General features: G+C 38.3%; 1 protein-coding gene across 2 annotated transcripts in view; it reads left to right on the top strand.

Annotated features, from left to right (window-relative positions):
* Positions 1 to 15,291, top strand: part of cop1 (COP1, E3 ubiquitin ligase) — a 91,303-nt gene that overhangs the window by 47,291 nt on the left and 28,721 nt on the right. For both annotated transcript variants that reach the window (XM_012961071.3, NM_001016199.2), the window contains 4 exon segments: positions 5,828 to 5,971; positions 10,845 to 10,953; positions 12,010 to 12,091; positions 14,351 to 14,467. In XM_012961071.3, coding sequence (XP_012816525.1) covers positions 5,828 to 5,971; positions 10,845 to 10,953; positions 12,010 to 12,091; positions 14,351 to 14,467 — 452 coding nt within the window.

Below are 15,291 nucleotides of genomic sequence, written 5' to 3'. Positions count from 1 at the left end.
ACATAATTGACCATACCATGCTAGTTATTTAGCATTTTTTAACAACCCAAGACATTAATTTTTTTTTATCACAGTATAAATTTATCTTGTAAACAAGAAGTGGAAAACATACCTAGTTGGCCAGTATATGGTCACGTTTGTTTCTCAACTGATGGTGCTCTGTGACCCAAAACTACTATCTTTGCCTGCATTGTGTAATTTGTTTATGCAAATAATATTCCACTGAATACTTCCAATTTTATTTCCCTTGGAGGTGTTCTTTTGTGCTCATGGACCATTTTCAAGCATACCTTTAACAGATGCAAGGAGTTTGTTAGGTCCCTCTTTAACATCAATGCAAATATGCACAGAATGATGTAGAGTAAATATCTGATTTGTTCCTCACTGCCCTAGGGATTATTGATGGGTACAGATAAAGTGTAAGCTCTTGCAATATAAATGGCCCTCCACTCATTCTCCTGATGCAAACAATAGGTCCCCAGGGTGCACAGGTGTGTGAGGGTACTCATGTTGCTAGGCAACTGGCACTGCATCCAAGAACACTGATGTTCTCACAGCAGCTCACACTCCAGTTATAAGCCCTACATATAAATAAACCACAAGTTGATTTTAATCACTAGACAGCATTGTAGTTCTCTAAACTACAGGGGCATCTTTACTAGTGTTTTCAAGGATTTCCCGTCACTGTCCCTTTTTTTTTTTTTTTTTTTTTTTTTATTTCTATTCATCACCTGTTTATATAGTGTTAACATAAATCAGAAATATAGTTTAAAACCAAACGCTGCATTGGTTAATTTGTTTTACTAGCTTGTCAAGATTTTTACAAGCCATTGCCACATTTGCAGTATCCAAATTCGAAATTATTCTGCAGCTACAGAAGTACAGATGGCAGAGACTCATTTTGTGCCAAGATCGTAAAAAAAAAATCACAGGTTAAGATAAATTTAAAACAGCAAATACATTTTCCACTTTTGTCCACTAACAGGGGAACTCACCATTATTTTTTTGCAAAATGACAGAAAATGTAATTTTAAGGACCCTTCCAGTAATGATTTATTAGAAATTCTCACTGGTTTTAGGTTCTTTTTATTGCAACTAAAAAAAGTTTTGTCTTTTCTCTATTGTCTGTACTGCTGATTTCAAATCTGGAAACAATGTAGCAGAACCTAGCTCTCCTTCAGCCAAGACTCTTGTCTTCAGCAGTACCTTGTGTGCCTCTTTGTTGGTCAGTTAATCAGCTTACGGTGGCCATACATGTTGCGATCTTCTCTCAATATGCCCAACTAGGCCAAATGATTGAAGTAAAGTATCAGGCAATGGCAAAATCAAAGGATCAAGAGCTGGCCAATTTTAGGGAGTATCCATACATGAGCAGATAAGCTGCCGAATTGGTCTGAAGGACCCGAATCAGCAGCCGAAATCTGCCACCTTTACTCCTGCTATATTGTTGTAACCAGCATTCAAGAGAATAGAAAGGAACTAGAAAATAGTATAGTAAATAGTAACATTTGTAAATAACTAAAACCAGTTATATTTTTTAAATTAATGTGTACTGAAACTTTGCTTAGAATTTAATTTCCTTTATAAAAACTAAGTAGTATTGGGTCTGTCTGTCTGGGACAGATTGATAGCATTAAATCACGATCCTTACATAACTTGCTTTTGTAATGTCTGTGAACCGTCTTATTTGGACCCTAATGATTGGACACTGTATAGGACCATGCTGAAGGCCTGCTTAGGAATCCAATATGAGCCCAGTCTGCACTTTCTCCTTTATAAAATGAGCTGGAATGTTGACGTTTGTACTGTTTAAAACATCAGAGCCAGTAATTGTGTGGATTGGCCTGCAATGGCCTGGGTGTCATTAGGACTCTACATCATTGGGCTGAAACTGTGGCATCTAATGCAGAGGCTAAGGAGAAGGAATATAAACATCTAAAAGGAGCTCTGAAAACTTGTGGGTACCCAGACTGGGCCTTTATCAAAACCGAATCAAAGACCAGCAGAAAGACCAGACCAACAAACAGAAGGGAGGAACACAGCAGGCAAAGCAACATATGTTGCTGGAACATCAGAAAAACTTAAGAGAATTTTCAACAAACATTGCATTCCTGTGTTTTTCAAACCCAGTAACACTGAGACAAAAGCTGGTGCACCCTAAAGACCCTACGCCCAAGCACATGAAAAGTAATGTGGTCTATGCTGTCCAGTGTAGTGAAGAGTGCTCTGACTTATACATTGGGGAGACAAAACAACCTCTCTGTAAGAGAATGGCCCAACATAGGCGGGCAAACTCCTCAGGACAAGACTCAGCAGTCTATCTACACCTCAAGGAAAAAGGTCACTCTTTTGAGGACAGTAACGTGCATATTTTGGACCGAGAGGACAGATGGTTTGAAAGGGGTGTGAAAGAGGCCATTTATGCCAACCTGGAAAAACCATCCCTGAACAGAGGAGCGGGCCTGCGACACCTCTTGTCATCAACATACAATGCCGCTTTGACATCCTTACCCTGGCGGTTTCACAACAGTTCACACTTCCAGTCATGTACTTTGAAGGATTAACACCTTCATCAATGAGAATCATGGTACCATTGTGATTGGATCATACATTCTTACACCTGTCAGTTTGAGCTAACACCTAACTGAACAAGTTCAATGTAACCATTGTGATTGGATGTCTGTGACTGTACTACCATCAAGAGTTTAAATGCCGGGGAATTCCCTACCAGTCATTTGAACTGAAGAAGACACTCAGATGAGTGGTGAAACGTTTTCAAGAAAAACTCAGAAAAGTCCAGTTGTTTTAGACTTAATTCTACTAAATACTGTACCCTTCGATAATGCATTTTAGTAATTTTGCTGGGTATTCATACCAGCCAGTTGCAAGCTTTGTTAATATCTTAAAATTGTCTATGGTTTTAGAAAAAAGACAGCTGTAATGACCTATTACAGATACATTAAATAAAAATGCATAGCCTAATTTCTAGCATTTCATGCCCCACCAAACCTTTTGCGTACTCGCTTGCAAGGTCATAGACAGTGTGTCACTGCAGGACACAAGGGCCTGTGACTCACTTAATTGAGGCTGGTGCCTTGGGCAACTTAAATGTATTAATCACATATGGAATGGGTCACATCAGAAGGCATAGGCTTTTTTTAAGGTGCTTAGGCTTTGCATGCCTTTGAGGCTCTGTCTGCTTGAGATATCATTTGGAGGACATTTTTGGGGAAGTATCGGAATTAGAATTTTTACTTTGGCAGTTAAATCGAGAATTACAAGTATAGGGCCCGTTATCCAGAATGCTCAGGACCTGGGGTTTTCCAGATAAGGGACCTATCCGAAATTTGGATCTCCATACCTTTAGTCTATTAAAAATGATTTAATGTGAAATAAACCCAATAGGATTGTATTGCCTCCCATAAGGATTAATAATTTAGTTGGGATCAAATACAAGCTACTGTTTTATTATTACTGAGAAAAAGGAAATATTTAAAAATCTAAATTGTTTAGTTAAAATTCCGTCTATGGGAGACAACTTTCCCATAATTCTAAGCTTTCTGCTTAAAGGACATGTCAAACCCCCCAACCATAAATTTTATCAGTGAAAAGTCTTACAGCATTCTTTAAATACCTGCCACTCCGATCTTAAAACCAATCAGAGAAGCTGCAGCGATCCCTAGATGTGTCTCCTCTGCATGGCTCTGTAAGTCCCTCTCCCCCCTCCCTTCAGAATTCTGCTTGTCTGCCTGGCGTGGTGCACATGCGCAGTACTACTCCGTTTTTATTGAGCATGCGCATATCAGCCAATATCTGTCTATTTGGCATGTTTTAATAAAGTTTCTTTAAAAAACAAAAACTCTTCAATAGATCAGGCAGGAGGGGCATGCGCATTTGAAAGAGATACAGGCGCTTGATGATGTCACCTCGGCAAAATGGGCGCCGGGTGAAATCCAAAGCAAAGGAACAGAGATTGTGGGAGCGTATCTAGTGTGGTTCAGGTGGGGGTAAGGTGCCCTATGCATTACAATTAAAATAAAAATTCGAGTTAATATCTCCTTTAATGGGTTTCCGAATAACTGATCCAATACTTGTATCTTTTTTAGAGTTTTTTTTTTTTTTTTTTTTGGGCCAAAATCTTGGATATTGTTATGGGTGAAAACATTGCCTACAATGATTACCGGTCTGGTTTAATAGGAGCTGCGTAACAGCTGTGTCAACATACATCTAAGGGCTTTTAGTTTGGAGGATATAAAACTTAAGAGAGCTGCTTGAGTGAAGTGTGTAAAAGCCTAAATAGCCCATGCTGAAAGTAAATGTCTGGTTTGTAGAAGCAAGGTGTAATGACTCTGGGTCACAGGCAAGGATAATCACAGTTTCCCATCCTTTCAGGTTTAGAAAGTAGAGACATAATGACTGCAATAGGTACATGGGCAAGAAGTCATTAAGGTGATTGTATGAGCCTTTTCTATAGTAGTTTGTAATATTTCAGTTAGCGGAAGATACCAGTGTAGCAGTCATTCACTTATAGCTTCACGAATATCTAGAAAAGCAAATGCACATGCAGTGCTAGAGTCTGAAATAAGCAGCTGGAATCATTGAGGGATACCTAACAACTTGCAATCCCCAGTTATTCTACCTTTTCTTGTCCTTGAAAACTATAGTAAGGTAATATTTGTATTTCTATAATCTCTAATTTGAAAATCCCTGCCTTAGCACTATTGCAAAATATTCTTTGCATTCTACACTTTTTACAGTTTTCTGCCCATGTATAGATTTGCTTGCTTAACCCATATTTATTAGATGTATACAGTTCATAAAGTATGAGTAAATACTTTATAATTGTGAATATTGTGTTTTTCCCACTGGGCTTTGTGTAAGGAACAGTGCACCATCTCAATGTCTGCTTTAGATCTATACCAGCAGCTTTGGACACTTTGATCCTGATATTTGTCTTGGTGGATCCCTATTAGCTGTATTTATGCAATCATTACCCTGCTTGAAAGTAAAGTTCCCACAGAAATGACCAGCAAATGATGTACAGTGGGCTTGCACTGCTTTATTTTGTTGGTGTTAAATTTTTTTTTTCTTTTAAATGTACAGTTTTAAGCAAAATTCCCATTTCATTATGTTGAGTTCCCGTTTTACAGTAATTTTTCATACCCTAAGCCAATAGTAAAAGTGTTGCTGCAATAATAAGTAATGGTTACCTATTGGAGCATTGCAGAGAGGGTTTTGGGGGATGGGAAAAGTATTTTAAAATAATTGCAAGATAGAGAACAGGCAGTCATGGGTTCCATAGATCTGGCCTTCAGGAAATGTTTAAACATTAAGGCTGTGCCGAGAAGTGGAGATATATCCGTACACAGAGCATAATGGAACTTCTAAAAATACATTTCTAAATAATATCCTTGTTTTTTTATTGTAATGTTATGTCCCGTCAAGCAGTTTGTTCTGATAGACTTCCATGGATTTGAGTACTGAAACAGTGTACTTGCTTTACATTAATGAATTGGCTTAAATCTAGCTTTGAATTAAATGTGCTATTCTGATGATTTTACAGTACAGAAAAGACATGCATATTAAGTATGAAGTATGTGCAAAATCTGCTTTATCATGTATGATTTTAGACTTGTCAAGTCCTTGGCTGGTTAATCTACAACTTTGTTAGACTGAGGATTATGGGAGTTGCAGATGGCTAAATCATAATACTAGTTTTTGTAGAGGGGGCTGCAATTCTAGTTAAGTTAGCTTACTAATGCAAACAGCAAATAATAGAACAGTTAAACATTTGTAATATTCTAATCCATTCTTTCTGTGTCCACAGCATAGAGTTTGACCGAGACTGTGACTACTTTGCCATTGCTGGCGTGACAAAGAAGATAAAGGTGTATGAATATGGCACTGTTATCCAGGATGCTGTGGATATACATTACCCTGAGAATGAAATGACATGTAATTCTAAAATTAGGTAGGTAATTCAGTGTTCCATGTTTTGTAAGAATAGTGTTGCACCTTTGTGATAGACCAGTTACAGTTTAAGTTATATTTTGTCAAATTTTTATCTAGGATGTCTGCACAGGGCCTTCACGCAGTTGTTTATCCCCAGCTTTCATAATATGCTGTGGCATGATGTTAGTAGTTGAGGTTAAAGAACCGCTTCATTGGGGTAGCCATTCCTGTTCTGCATTTAAAGAGTTGTTTAATTGCATAAGCCTTTGATCACAACATTTGTACTTCTCAGTAGCAAATGCATGGACCTGCATGGTACGCTTGGGCTTCAGATGGTTGATACTTGGAAGTGCTAGCCTTCGTAGATTTAAACTGGATAAAGTGCTGTGTGGCTACAGCTTTTGACTGCAGAATATATGCTTCAAGAGAAACACACTATAACATACTTATAGACATGGTAAAACAGTATTCAAGATATTTTGACTATTTATAACAGTGTTCCCCTTTATTCTTGTAAGAATTAGTGTATCCATTTTATTTTCTTCCTTAATGAGAAACCCTTTTAATTTGCTGTTTTTTCGTCATTTTAGTCTAGCTTCAGTTTCTTATGCTATCCAATATCCTGTTCTGCAGTCATTCAGACTTGTTTTTAAATCTGTGTTGATGCATATCTGCCATCAACTACAGCCATACTAAACATTCTCAGAGCTAATCTGTGGTCTGCCAGCTGTGTCCCCAAGCTCTGACTACTACTTCTGCAGCAACATTGTATATGGCTCTAGGCCAGCTGGATCACCGATTCTTCTCACCTGCTTCCTATACGCACGCATTTACCATTCCATTGCAATTTCTATTCACAGTAAGAACCTTTTGGAAATATTTCATTTTATATTTTTTTTTTTCTCCCTTTTGGCAGCCACTTACCCTGACAAGCTCCAAATCGAGGGTATTGTTAGCAGTTGTAGGCGTTAAGTATTAGCAACAACAAATGCTTAAAACACGCCTGTACAGTTGCTGTAGAAACTCTTGTGTGAACTGAGGATCTAGAATAATATGAAGCTTTAGGTGCCAAACAGGTGCCAAGCTAACTGCATTATTAAATTCATTATTTTAATCTATCATAAATGTCTGTCAAGAATGGTTTGAGGTTGCAATCTTTGGCCATGTGCAGTTAACAGTAATTACAAAATGATGAACGAGAAAAAGAATAAATTGAAAGACCGTTTTAAAGACACTATTAGAACTTTGTTGTGCAGCTTTGCTTAGGCTGTGTGCTCCACAATTGTCTCCACATCAATTCAGAACCAAACATGCATAATGCATAGTAATCTTTTAATGTGGCTATAGTGAGAGAAAGCTTTGTCACATTAAAGTAGTTACCAACAAGTCTCTTTGGCAACTTTCATAAAACAAATCACCCTGGCCATTCTGTGCAAGTGCATTTGTGAGCAATAGTACCTTTATTCATAGAGTCAATTGGTTAATATGACTGTTTGATCAAATATTTAACATGGTCTTCAACCCCAACAACTTTAGAGCACCAGCCATCAAAATTACTCCAGATGCCTTTAGGCATAAAGTGCAAAATTCCAGGAAAATATGGTACTGTATCTTTATTTAGATGTACTTATGTCATGAATATGTATTACCTAAACATCATTCTAAAACAATGGCTCTCTGACTGAAAGGATGATTGTTTATGTACAGTATACAATCGATCAAAAATGTCTGCAATTAGAGAGCAACAATAAAAATCAATACGTTCACTCCAAAGAAAGCAGCTTTATAAGTACTGAATATAAATGAATCTACAACTATTTCATGGCACTTTTTCTTAAAGGAAACTTACATTTTAGGGTTATATACGGTTAAATAATTTAATTTCATTTCTGCCTCTCTTCAGTTTGAAATGTAAATTGTCTGTAGTTGGCAAGTCAAGGATCTTGGCAGCTAAACCAAATGAATCCTGGTATCAATGTTTACTGTTAATACCTTTTGTCTCTGCTGGCATCTACCAACCAGAGGCATGCAGAGTTAGTCAGAACCAGATTGGTTAATCTGCATAAGTTCATGGCCGTCCATTGCCATTAGTGCTGGGGAGAGAAGGTACCAGCCAGATAGCACAGCCACAAACAATGCTGCACTGCCTTATATTACCTGCTACCACGGAGCAGGCCCATATTTGGAAATATTGGCAAGGCCAGAACTAGGGGTAAGCAAAAAAAGGCACGTGTCAAGGGCATAATGGTTGGGAACACCAGGCATATACCTCTTCTGCCTGCCTACCCCTTGTTGTGGCCCATCTATTCATAGGCAGCTGGCTAATGGAAACTAAATATTAATCATGTGCTGATGCGATGAGCAGGGGGAAGAGGTGTGATCTCACCCCGAGGGGGGCAGAGGGTGATTGAGCGCGCGGAGCCTTGGGTGCTCATATAATTTGGCCTGGCTCTTGAGTGTGATGGTGAGATTTGGGATGGAGCCTTTTCAGCCATTTTCAGGCTTCAAAAATATGTTCCCTGAAATGACAGATGAAAGCATTTTGCAAAACATTTTACAGTGTTCAGTAGGGGTAAAGTTGTTTCAGAAGCATATTCTTAGATGTTAGATTCTGCATGGAATATTAAGGTTTAAATGACATGTACAGCTTATTTCACTGGGTACCAAATTGTTAGGCAACCCCTGGTGAAATAAAGTCTTTTTCCCCCGGGCTGGTGATCATCTTTGAAGAAAACTTTGCTGGCCCATGGAAAAAACTGTATTTAAGCGCTCCTCCAACATTTCACCTACCTTTCTCCAGGCATCCCAGTATGGAATTGTTGTGCATGCATTGTAGAGTAAACCTGGCAAATTTTACTTTACTGCGATTCACAATCTCCAATAACCAAATGGCCCAAAGATTTAGCAAATGCAAGCACAGCTTTTTGTTTTTCCATGGGCTGGTACAATTTTTTCCTCAGGAACAGAAGGACTGGGGCTGGGGATAAATCTTAGCAATTTATTTTAAAAGACATCTGAAGTTATCTTCACCAGGGGCACCTAAACTTATGGTACCCCCCAGTGAAATAAACTTTAGCTGTTAAAGGAAAGGCTAGTAAAGAGTTAATCTCAAGCTGCAGGCATACCTCCAGTTGTCTCAATAGTGTCCTTAAGTCTCTCCATATTTCACCTGTTCAGATGATCAGAAGCCAAACAGGAAGAAAAAACGCTGAGCTGTGTAAAGAAAGTTCCCATAATGCCTCACTCCTAAACAGACATGCAGACCCAAGTGAACATGCTCAGTTAGTAATACTATGAGTCAGCTTCCTGCTGATTGGCTCAGATCCACTCCTAAGGGGGGGGTGTGTTCTTAGCATTCTTGAGGGAGGGGGGAGCACGAAAGAGCAGAGAACAGAAAGCTGCGTGTCTGTGGCACAGGAATTAGACACAAGAAATCTTTTTTCAGAGAAGTCAGTGCAGCATTTCTGTGATTGCTTATGGCTGTATTTACATAGACCTTTCTGATAAAGCTTACTTAGTTTTTACCTTTCTTTTTCCTTTAAAGTTAAGCATCACTAACTTAAGACCCTTGCCGTTGCTCCTCTTTGCTAAAAAAAAATGCACTAGCCCAGGATACTATTCCAATGGTGTGCATGGTAGGCTAATATTGAAAATATGTGCATGCTTAATAGTATAAAATCGGATCTTTTGCTTTAATGCCGGACCGCAAAGGGAAACATGGGGGAAATGGCAGAAAGTTGGAATGTGGGTTGCCCTAAATGAGTGATCCCCAACCAGTGGCTCAGGGGCAACATGTTGCTCACCAACCCCTTGGATGTTGCTCTCAATGTCCCCAAACCAGGTAGTTATTTTTGAATTCCTGACTTGGGGGAAAGTTTTTCTTGAATAAAACCAATATTTACTACCAAATAAAGCCTCCTGTAAGCTGATAGTGTGCATAGAGGCTACCTAATAGGCAATCTTAGCCCTTATTTGGAACCTCCATGAACTTTTATGGTACTTCTGTTGCTCTCCAAGTCTTTTTACATTTGACTGTGGCTCACGAGTAAGAAAGGTTGGGGACCCCTGCCCTAAATGAACCCTGGACTGGAGATCCTCTTTACTGAAAAACAAACCTGTCTATGGTTAGTGATTTACAGTGGATATAAAAAGTCTACATCCAAATCAACAAAGGAATGGCTTTACTGGAAGAAGATTAAATTTTGGAATGGCCCAGCCAGAGCCCAGACCTGAATCCGATTGAAAATCTGTGGGGTGATCTGAAGAGGGCTGTGCACAGTAGATGCCCTTGCAATCTGACAGATTTGGAGTGTTTCTGCAAAGAAGAGTGGGCAAATCTTGCAAAGTCAAAATGTGCCATGCTGATAGACTCATACCCAAAAAGACTAAGTGCTGTAATAAAATCAAAAGGTGCTTCAACAAAGTATTAGTTTAAGGGTGTGTACACTTATGCAACCACATTATTTTAGTTTTTTTTTGGTTTTCTCTCCTCCACCTAAAAGATTTCAGTTTGTTTTTCAATTGAGTGGTACATTTTATAGGTCACATTAAAGGTGGAAAATGTTCTGAAATGATTTATCTTTGTCTCATCTTTGTACAGCACAGGAACCTGACATTTTACCAGGGGTGTGTAGACTTTCTATATCCACTGTATATGCACTAACCAGCCCCCCCTACAATTTGAATAACACTTTCCGTGTCATCTAAGACTGTAATACTATTTTGAGTGCTAATTAATTTGATTATTTATGAAGAGCATTCATTTGGCGTAGGATAGGCCCTGTTTACCATGTGAAAAATACCTACTTTTGGAAAATTTTCTTTTTCCTTCAAGGGCATTCTAGATACTTCAGGAATCAATAATACACTGTGCCTTTTTTACTATTTTGCAGCTGTATAAGCTGGAGTAGCTACCACAAGAATGTCCTGGCTAGCAGTGATTATGAAGGGACTGTTATCTTATGGGATGGGTTCACAGGACAAAGATCCAAGGTGTATCAGGTAATAATCTGCACTGTTAAAAGGGAACATAACACCAGAAATTGTAGATATGACACTTATGTACATTATTACCCTTACTTAACATATCTTTTATTTGTGTAAATACTTGATATTTAAAATGAATTTAGTTTCATTGGGTTAGTAAATTATACTGCTGTGTTCACACCTTTGCAACTTTTACTTTGCTTCTTTTTATAGTGGCTTGGGGTGAATACAGATTTCCTAGCAATTGTTTGTGTGAACTTCTTGACATTGGTTTGGTACCTCAAAAATCAGTTTTCCTTTTAGGGAAATAAAGTGTTAACAATAGATTGTAATAACATATTAAAATATATTTTTAGGGTGAGAGAGCAAAAGATAAAAGTAGTCATTTGCTTCCACAAGTGCAGTGAGCAATGTGCAGTTTTGAGCACAATTGCTGTGTTTTTCTCATAATGCGGCCTTTTTTCCAGAATTCCAGCATCATTGCGCCAGACATAATTGTGGCAGATGCATCAAAATTACCACATTGCGACAAACTCCAGCTGATGTAATTTCAGGTGTTTGGCATGCAGGTGGCATTTGCTATTTAGTGCACTGCACCCAGTAATGCAGAACATTAAGGTTCCTCTGTGTCAGTAGGCACATCTGCACTCAATTTGGAATGTTAGGCAGCATTCTGACTAGTACCTTTAGTGAATGGGGTTTCATGTGCAAATGACTGCAGTGAAATTGTTGGAACCTAAATGACCCCTAATTGAAAATTAGGCTTTCCCAATAACATGCTAAGGGCAATAGAATATTCATGCAAAAATAGTACTTACTCTGCTCTGCACCACAACAATGCTGCCTTGGTGTATATGCAGCAACCCTCATTTCTCTGTAGTTATTGACACACACAAGTCACCCACGTAGCCTTTGTGTTCTAGTTTACCATCCTATGCCCATCCATTTCGGAGACCTAGTATTAGAAATTCAAGTGTCAATGCTGCTACATGTTATACCTTGTTAGTAAACATTGTATGGTGTCCCCTTTGTTGTTATTAGCAAATCTGATCCTACTTTATTTCTAAACAGGAACATGAGAAAAGGTGTTGGAGTGTTGATTTTAATCTTATGGACCCCAAACTCCTAGCCTCCGGTTCAGATGATGCCAAAGGTTTGTGACTTAATTTATAGCAGAAGTGTTTGTAGATGGCCTTCCAGGTCATAGCCAGAAAAGGCTGAATATATTGATAGTTTTATCTGTGGGCTTTGCAGTTTGCTAAAGTCAAGGGTTTTACTGAATGGATCTGCATAGTAAAATGTAATGTAACAACTTTTACAAATTCAAACTGCCTAAGGCAAGCCAAACCTGTATTGGTTGCAATTACATGTCAGTAGCAGCTTATAGTGTAAATGCTTGCTACATTTCTAATTACTTTGGCCTGTCAGATGTCACTTGTTGACTTTCAGTGAGGAAATTTAAATTGCTGCCATTCAGACACTATTGAAACCAGGGTCCCCAAACTTTGCACAGTGGTTTTTATTATATAACTGTGGTCCAAGGTTAAAAAAAAGTGGGCAGAGCCAACAACAGATCAGATTTCATTCAGTGACTTCACATTTTTTAACCCAACAATGAAGTTTGTTCTCAAACTTCCCTTTCTAGTTGTTAGTATTATTATTTCTGAGCTAGAAGGAATCAAGTCAGGAAATTATAGATGTAACTTGATTTTTTTTTGTCCATTTTATTTAGTTGCCACTTTTTCTGCCTGTTAATAGTAACATAAATTCTGCAACCACATCCAGAGCATATGCTTTACATTATACATTCAGTTTTGTCACTTGTTGTCCTACGGGAAAACAAACAGTAGTATTTTGTCCTTTCTTCATTGTTTGTATGTGCACAGGAGGGTATATTTTCTGCACCAGACTAAGTTCATTGTACCTATCACCCTGCTAATATGGGGTTTGTTAAAAAGATTTCTCTTATTGTGTAGCTCTCGCATTCTAGTGCTTGATGCAAACTTTGGGGTATTGTAATCAGCCACATAGTTGTACCAGATTTAGACTCAAGAGCAACCAACTGCTATTTAGCCATGCTGATTCCAGTATTAGGACTAGCATTTCCGTTCAACACTAGACATCTTCTTACATAGTTGCTACTTATTTTTTAGATTGAGTCTACATATACATACATATTGTATGTATATTGCCACACGCTATAAGCAGTATTTCAGTTGTATAATATAAGTAAAAATCAAAGCAATGAGCCTCACTTAGGCTTTTGCTGTGTTTACTGCACAAGAAGCTAAACTGGTGCCAGGTTCCTGCTCTAAGATTAGACATCTATAATCCCAGATGTAACTTCCTTAAACTTCTAGGTTGTTTTTGAAGGTGGCTGTTAATGCAAGATATTCGCAGCAGATCATCCTACATTCTCATCAGGATGAATGGCCTGAATCATAAGCACTTAATTGCTTTTAGGGCATTGTAATAGAAGACAAAATTGGGCAATTTGGCCTGTGTCTGTCGACTACTAAAAAACGCCCCAACACGCCCTAAATCACCCTGTTTGTCGTTGTCCTTAGTGGAAGTTTATAAGGTTTTTGCTTCATCTGCCTGGTATCGTAATTGCCTTAGTGTCTGTCTCTTTGTCTTCGAGATTAATTAATACTGCATTGCAGATCTGTTGAAGACTTTCAGAAATGTATTACAACAAAATTTGTGAAACAACATGATCTCTTTGTGGGAGAAGCAAATTAATGCTGTGTACTGAATCACATTTACAGGCTGCCATTAAAAAATATGTGAAACAATTCAGGATAATTTAGCTCTGGCAACCTTTGGTGAAGCTCGACTGGCAATAATTTATTAATGAATTAACAGATGCAATGTTCACGTATTAGCAGCATATTCTCTGTGTGCTAGCCAAACAATAAATGTACAACTGGTGTCTGACTGTACAGTATTAGGGCATTATAATATTTCTGCTTTTGCAAAAAAAAAAAAATTATAATTGTTTTGTAAAGGAAATTTTTCATCCAGGGATGCTTGTGGAACTTATAACTCAATGTTTGTTACTTACACTGCTAAAAGTGCAGGCTGGTTAGAATTCCACTAAAAGATATTCAGTGTTCAAATTATTAGTAGAGGATTTACTTAATAATCCTAAAGCCATCTGTAATTGCTCATAGAAAGGAACTTGTGATATAGCTATACACATTTAAAACCATTTCCATAGTTGCACGATACTCTTGCTAAACTGGAACTAAATGAAAACCAGCAACTGAAATAGATCATAATAAATTAAGAGGTCCTAGCCACTGCTGAATACTAAAGGTTTGGCAGAAATTTGGAACAAACATGAAGTAATTTTTTGTTACTTGAGAATGCATTTTGACCAAGGATTGCAATTTTGTGTCTCTTTTTGCAGTAAAGCTGTGGTCCACAAACTTGGATAACTCTGTTGCAAGTATTGAAGCCAAAGCAAATGTATGCTGTGTTAAATTCAGCCCTTCCTCCCGCTATCATTTAGCCTTCGGTTGTGCAGGTAAATATTTTAGATAATATGTGCTGGTAACTGAATATTTTACAATATTCTTACATCTTGCTGTAAGTCTAATCTTGGAGGGCACATTGGTTATGATCCACAATCTCTTCTTTGGGTGCACACTCTTGTCTTGTGTCTGTTACAAAAGTTAATAAACCGGGACAGGAAGCAATGGGAATTTTTATATCCTGATTGTAAAGCATGGTTTACTACAACTTTATGATCAAATGAGGCAAGTGTTTTGACCTGCACTGCATCTTTTATGTACACAACAGACAGTATCAGCTTTAAGGTGGCCATACACGTGGCGATCTAACGATGTTTCGTGCGAACATCGTCAGATCCGCCACACACAGTCAGGGCTGAAACAGCAGATAAGGAGGTAGAAACAATAGGATTTCTACCTCCTTCTGCCGATTCAGCCCTGACGGCAGATTTTGGTCAGGCGCCTTCTATGGCGCCCGATCAAAATTTTCTAACCTGGCCGATCGGTGAGTCGTCCGATATCAGCAGCTTCCTGCGATATCGGTCGACTCGCCGACATGCCATACACGCACCGAATATCGTACGAAACGATGGCTACGTGAAACCCCATGTTATGTGGCCTGTTTATTAAGATGTGAGTTACAGTACATTATAGATCACCATTTCAGAATCATGCCCTTTCATGTAAAATTGTATCCCCTTGTATTTATTAAGCTGTGTAAGGGATGTGTAGCCGTGTGTACTGTTCTTACTGTGCTTTGCCTATGTTTTTAAAATCATGTAGAAAATGTCTTTTTAGAGAGCATGAAAAATATTTTGGAGTGGCTAGTTCCAACCAA

The sequence above is a fragment of the Xenopus tropicalis genome, chromosome 4, assembly GCF_000004195.4.
Source record: "Xenopus tropicalis strain Nigerian chromosome 4, UCB_Xtro_10.0, whole genome shotgun sequence".
NCBI classification, from domain to species: domain Eukaryota; kingdom Metazoa; phylum Chordata; class Amphibia; order Anura; family Pipidae; genus Xenopus; species Xenopus tropicalis.
The sequence above is the reverse complement of the archived record's forward strand: the minus strand, read 5'-3'. Positions and strand labels throughout refer to the sequence as shown.